This window comes from Capricornis sumatraensis, chromosome 7, assembly GCF_032405125.1.
Source record: "Capricornis sumatraensis isolate serow.1 chromosome 7, serow.2, whole genome shotgun sequence".
In the NCBI taxonomy this organism is placed as follows: domain Eukaryota; kingdom Metazoa; phylum Chordata; class Mammalia; order Artiodactyla; family Bovidae; genus Capricornis; species Capricornis sumatraensis.
The window spans coordinates 39,251,762-39,257,761 of NC_091075.1; the positions used below are offsets into that span (position 1 = coordinate 39,251,762).

The following is a 6,000-nucleotide window of genomic DNA, read 5'->3' on the forward strand; positions in this document are numbered from 1 at the left end:
TGTGATCCCCCTACTAAACTCTAAACTCCTTGGGGATTGGGATCTTAATATTATTCATCTCTGTATCCCTAGTACCTACCACAAAGGAGATGCTCCATAAATGTTTGTTGACTGCACAAATGCTGTTACTAGCAGAGTCTTATCATACCGCACAGAGTAACAGCCCTCCCTCAAACAAAATCCCCTCACAATGAAAATACAAAGTCTCATTTGTTCACAATTATAGTGCAAATAAAAAGGGAAAAATTATGGAGTGAGGGTTGGATTAAAAATACAGGGAAAGTAATAATAGCCAAAAGGTAGAAACAACCCAAATGTTCATCAACTGATGAATGCTGCTGCTGCTGCCACCGCTAAGTCACTTCAGTCGTGTCCGACTCTGTGCGACCCCATAGACGGCAGCCAACCAGGCTCCCCCGTCCCTGGGATTCTCCAGGCAAGAACACTGGAGTGGGTTGCCATTTCCTTCTCCAATGCAGGAAAGTGAAAAGCGAAAGTGAAGCTGCTCAGTCATGTCTGACTCTTAGCGACCCCATGGACTGCAGTCTACCAGGCTCCTCCATCCATGGGATTTTCCAGGCAAGAGTACTGGAGTAGGGTGCCACTGCCTTCTCCCAACTGATGAATGGATAAACAAAATGTGTTGTATACATACAAGAGGATACTATTCAGTCATCAAAACAAATGAAGTTCAGATACATGCTGCAACATTGGGAAACGTTAAAAACATTATACTAAGTGAAATAAGCCAGATGTGAAAGGACAAATACTGTATGATTCCACTAATATGAGGTACCTAGAACAGGAAAATTCATCGAGACAGAGAGGTTGCAGGGCAGGGAAGAAAAGGGGAGCTGGGAGGTAGTATTTAATGGGCAGACTTGTTTGGGAAGATGAAAAAGTTCTGGACATGGACAGTGATGACGTATGTCTGAAACAGTAAACAGAAAGTGACTGTAATAAATTGATACATCCATAAAACACATTCAACTTTGGAAATTCAGAAAATCTGATAACTCATATAGATTCTCAAGTTTTATCTCTGCGTTAAACAGTGTTTGCTAAGAAAAAAGTAAACAAGATCATTGGGTTGGAGATGCTTTTAAGCTTGGAGCAGTCTTTCAGTCTTTTAGCCTTCTTTTTTTGCCTCTGGTCCAGGTCATCATCTCCCCTTCACTGGCTGCCCCCTACCTCGTCCTCCTGCCTCCCTATCTCCCTCTGTAAGCGCTCCTGCACAGCATGAGGCCTGACTCATATTCCCTTTCGGCATGTTCTGCTTCTGCCCCAAAACTTTCAACTGCTTCTTAGTATTTAGAGATAATTTAATTCCTTGGTTAGACACAATGCTTTCTATAATCAGGCCTCAAACTTCTTTGCCATCTTACTCCTGATAAGAGAACAGATCTATTCAGTGTCCAAAGAGAAATGATCATTTGTTTTCCCACTCAGATTTGTGTCATTGAACAACTGAAGCTAGAAGGGAACTTGAAGATTAGGTTCAACTCTTCCATTTTATAAATGACAAACAAAGGCTAGGAATTCTGATGTGAGACCTCCAGGGAAGCGCCTGAAAACGCCAAACTTGAGTTTGGCTCCTATCTTTAGAAATTCCAAGTCACTCTCTCTCTTGCGACCCTGGGCGCTACTTATATAATGCAATAAAGATTTTTGTTATTGTATCCCAAGATGGGGGTTCGATCACTGATAGCTCAGTGGTAAAGAATCTGCCTGCCAATGCAGGAGACTCAGGTTTGATCCCTGGGTAGAGAAGATCCCCTGGAGAAGGAAATGACAACCCACTCCAGTATTCTTGCCTGGGAAAACCCATGCATAGAGGAGCCTGGCAGGCTAGTCCATGGGGTCACAAGAGTCAGACATGACTTAGCAACTAAACAACAACAATATCCCATGAGGGAAAAAATATCACAACTCATTCATGGTTACTCATTTCACATTTCTGGGTTTCTGTCCACAGGTAAATGGTGATGCGTTATTTTAGTTCTTTCTTTTTTTTTTGGTGGCAACTAGCACAGTCTATTTTCACAGTAGGTACTACTAATTATCTAACAAAGGTTATTTAATAAGTGACAAGGATATCAATTATATTTCTTCACAAAGTAATAAAATTTATTTCTAAAATTTTCTATAAAAAAAGATTCTCATGATTCTACTCTCCTAATTGATAAGGTCAGGAGATCTTATCAACCATTGATAAGGTTGGACCAGAAGTTTTACTGTTACTTTATTCACTGTAAATTTTTTGAAACTTTTCTTTAAAAGAAACAAACTTACATATGCACTCACATATTTCACGTAGTTATATTCCATTATTGAGCTTTTTCAGACAATATGAAATGTGTTATTAAACACTTAAGCTGAGTTAAAAGGATCATGACTTTCCATTGCTTATTAACTTATAAGAAACCTCTCATTTTAGTGAATATTTTAAAAAGCACAGTTAATACGAAGTAAAATAATATAAACTTTGAATACAATTTGGAACCTTAAAAAAGTATTAATGAGTTTTTTCACTAATCTTCTCACACAGGTGACTAAAAAGGGTCTTTTGGTCCCCACCATGCCCTGAATCAATTAAACTAGCATAATCACTATGTAAGAGCACCAAAATGTACACTTTTAGAATCCATGATTTAATTTCTACTTATGAAGCACTCACAACATGGCAGACTTGCTACATATTTTATGTCTCATCTCATTTAATTCTCCCATGTCAAGAGCTAAGTATTATGATTATCTCTTTTTTTAAACAAAATAAAAAACTGGAGATCAGAGCGGTTAAGCAGTTTGCTAGAGGTCATTCAGTCAACCTGTGGTGTAATTGGGATTCAGGTATAAGCCTGACTTGGTACTAGTCATGTTGCTATGAAAATATCTGGATAGTTTTTTGTGCAAGATTTTCAAAACTGACAGGAACGGAAGGGAAGGGAGAATTTCAAAAGACTGAGACTGGAAAAACTCTCAAAAGTAGAGATTAAAATCATTTGGATGGTAAGAGCAAATACAACTCTTTTCCAAGGATGCCTCTGACAAAACTTTGCAAAAACAGGATCCCATCTGCTCCTGGAAAATTTGTGTCCTCTTAAAAGGCACTGGCAATTTTTGAAAATTCCTTTCCTGCCTTTTGGAGAGCTGGGTGCACCAAACTCTGACATATTTCCACACAGCTGGTATCTGATGACTTCACTGTTTCATTGGAATGTCAAAGAACATTAATTTAGTTATTTAAAAACATACTTCCAAGTTTTTCAAACAGTGTTAACATTTACTTTGCAACTGTTTAGGGGGAAAAAAATGCCTAGAATTAGAAATGGCCAAGTAACTGTTTTCCTAAACATTTTATTCTATTCGTAGTGTTCTCAACAGCTCCCTCTCCCCTAAACAACCACAGACATCACCAAAACAACATCAGTGACTACCCAATGACACTCCTCCCACAACTGGGACACTGTGTGCTTACCCTTTCCAGAACGGGATAAGGAGCAACAGGACATCCAGGCCAGTGGAAGACCATGGGTGCTAGCAGAGAATTTTTGTTTTTATTTAGTGAGATTAGCAAATATGCAGTTGCAACCACCATTATAAGCTGTCTTATAAGATGACAGATTTTCTTTTAGAAGGAGGTATCCAATAAATTTGCACCAACAAGGGCGCCGTGGAATTCCGCGCTAGGTACCGGAAATAGAGCAGAATTAGCAGAGGTGGGGAAGACGCTTCCAAGGGAGGCGGGGACGCAAAGGGGATGCGAGCTGGAGCCCGAGAGAGCTGCCCTCAGCGCGGATGGCTCCGACAGCGCCCGCAGTTCTGGTTTGTGCATCAGCCGCTGAGGGTCGCGCTCTTACCTCGCAGCCCGCGAACGAGTCTCTCGGCCCAGGCCACTCGGGGATGCTGCCCGTCCAGGGGGAGGTGGCGATGCAGCGGGTCCCCGCCGCCGGCGGGGCTGGGACTCGGCGGGCCCTGGTCCTCTCGCTGACGCCGCCTCCCGCTCGGATGGCCCGCACCGTGGTAGCCCCCCAGCCCCCGGCCCCGGGCGCCCGCGGAGCTCACGGCCGAGGAGGAGGCCGACCTCCTGCTGCCGGGGCGCCACTCTACGTCCATCTCCACCACCATTCCCCCTTCTTCTCCCTCCACCTCCTCTTCCTCCTCTTCCTCCTCGGCCTCGAAGCCCGGGTTGTCGCGGCTCCACGCCTGCCGCGAGCACGACGAGAGCGGAGGAGACGGGGAGGCCGAGGCTCCGGCCGGGGGGTCCCGCGCGGCCGCCTGGCGGATGCGCTCCATCTCGATCTCCAGGCCCCTCTGCTCGCGGAGGCCGCCCGGGGCAGCGAGGCCGGCGCCGGCAGTCGCGCCGCCCGCCATCAGCCGCCCGGGGCCCGGGGCTCGAGGGGCCGGCGACCGCCTCGCGTCCCCGGGCTGCTGCGGCTGCACGCGGCTCGAGTTCACCATCACGGTCACTGGTGCCCGGGGCGCCCTCGCCGCGCGCCGTGCTCGGCGCCGCCTGCCGCAGGAGCCATGTTCCTTTCTTCCTCGGGCCCGCCGCCTCCTGCTCCCCGCCCCCGACCTCCCTGCAGTCCCGCGCCCCTCTCCCGCCCCCTCGGCCCGCCTCCCCCAGCCTCGCCTCGCCCAGCGGCCGCGGCGCGCTGCAGGGGGAGGCGCGAGGAAGCCGCCCCCGCAGCCGGCGCGCTCGGGGAGCGGCGTCCGGGCCGGAGTTCCAAGTGCAGCCAGAGCCCGGGCGCGCGCGCCCGCATTCCATTCGGGTGGAAGGGCGCGGGCGGGTTGGGAGTCGCTGACCCGCCCGCTTGCCTGCCCGCAGGCAAAGGGTTTCGGGAGCTGTCACTGCCTGCGTGACTTGAGATAATGCTTGGGTCCCCGTTACCCGCCAGCCACTTCTACCTCGATTGACCAAAGTGCGGGGCGAGAGGTAAACCGCTTTATGGGATAGTGAGAGAAAACGAGATCCAGCCTGAATTGATGTCTGCAGCAGGGGCAAAATCTTTCCTTCATCTGAAAACTATCAATACCGACTAACTCCTAGCGCTGACTTCCTTGGCCTTTGGAGGGCGGCCCTCCTCGCCCCGATTCTGCTGCTTTTTGGATGGTCTCTTTGGCTTCTCTCTCCACACTTTGTGGGGACCCCAAGAATATGGTCTCGGGGCTTCTGAATGGCTGGTGCTCCGCGTGAGGTCCGCCGATCCCTTCCCACCACCCCACCACCCGTGACTAGCGGAATCCTACACATCCAGCTCGACACTCTGCAGTTGTCTCAAACTTCATTCATCCCAAACGACATTTATTATCTTTTCACCTCTTCTCTAAGCCGGCTTCACCTTCTGTATCCCGGTTGAGATCGGAGGCATCCCTCAACTCCCCAAACTACACTTCATGTTATCCTCATCTACTTACTCTTGTCCTACACTTCATTTTCCCCAAACTATCTTACTTCTGCCCCACAAATATCTCTCTGATGGGACCTCTGATACTCATTCCCATTGTCAATGATTTTTGTCCAGGGCCCTTAGAGCTTGTTTTGTTCTTCATCGGAACAATGGATCTGCCAACTCCACCTTCCTTCTCCACTTCCTGATATCCGCTGTCTCCAAATCATGTTCTGGAACCAAACCTACTCATGTCACGTCGATGCTTAGACTTCTATGGAGGCTTCTGACAGCTTAAAGGATAGCATTTAATTTCTGTAGTTTGACTTAGTAAATTTTCACAATCTGCTCCTATATTTTTTGCTAGGGTCGTCATAACAAAGTACCACAGACTGGGTGTCTCAAACAGCAGATATTTATTTTCGCACAATTCTAGAGGCTGGAAGTCTCAGATCAGGGTGTTGACAAGGTTGGTTTCTTCTAAGGCCTCTCTCCTTGGCTTGTAGGTGGCTGTCTTCTCCCTGCGTCTTCACATGCCCTTACCTGTGTGTGCATCTGTGTCCTAATTTCCTCTTTTTTTATGAGGACACCAGTCAGATTCCTGGATGAG

General features: G+C 47.6%; 1 protein-coding gene across 1 annotated transcript in view; it reads right to left on the reverse strand.

The window, feature by feature from the left end:
* The window catches only part of PKD2 (polycystin 2, transient receptor potential cation channel), a 65,969-nt gene extending 61,508 nt beyond the window's left edge, over positions 1 to 4,461 (reverse strand). The window contains exon 1 of the mRNA XM_068975096.1: positions 3,861 to 4,461. Within this exon, the coding sequence (XP_068831197.1) occupies positions 3,861 to 4,461 (601 nt within the window). The remainder of the gene's footprint in view (positions 1 to 3,860) is intronic.
* Between the last annotated feature and the right edge of the window lie 1,539 nt (positions 4,462 to 6,000).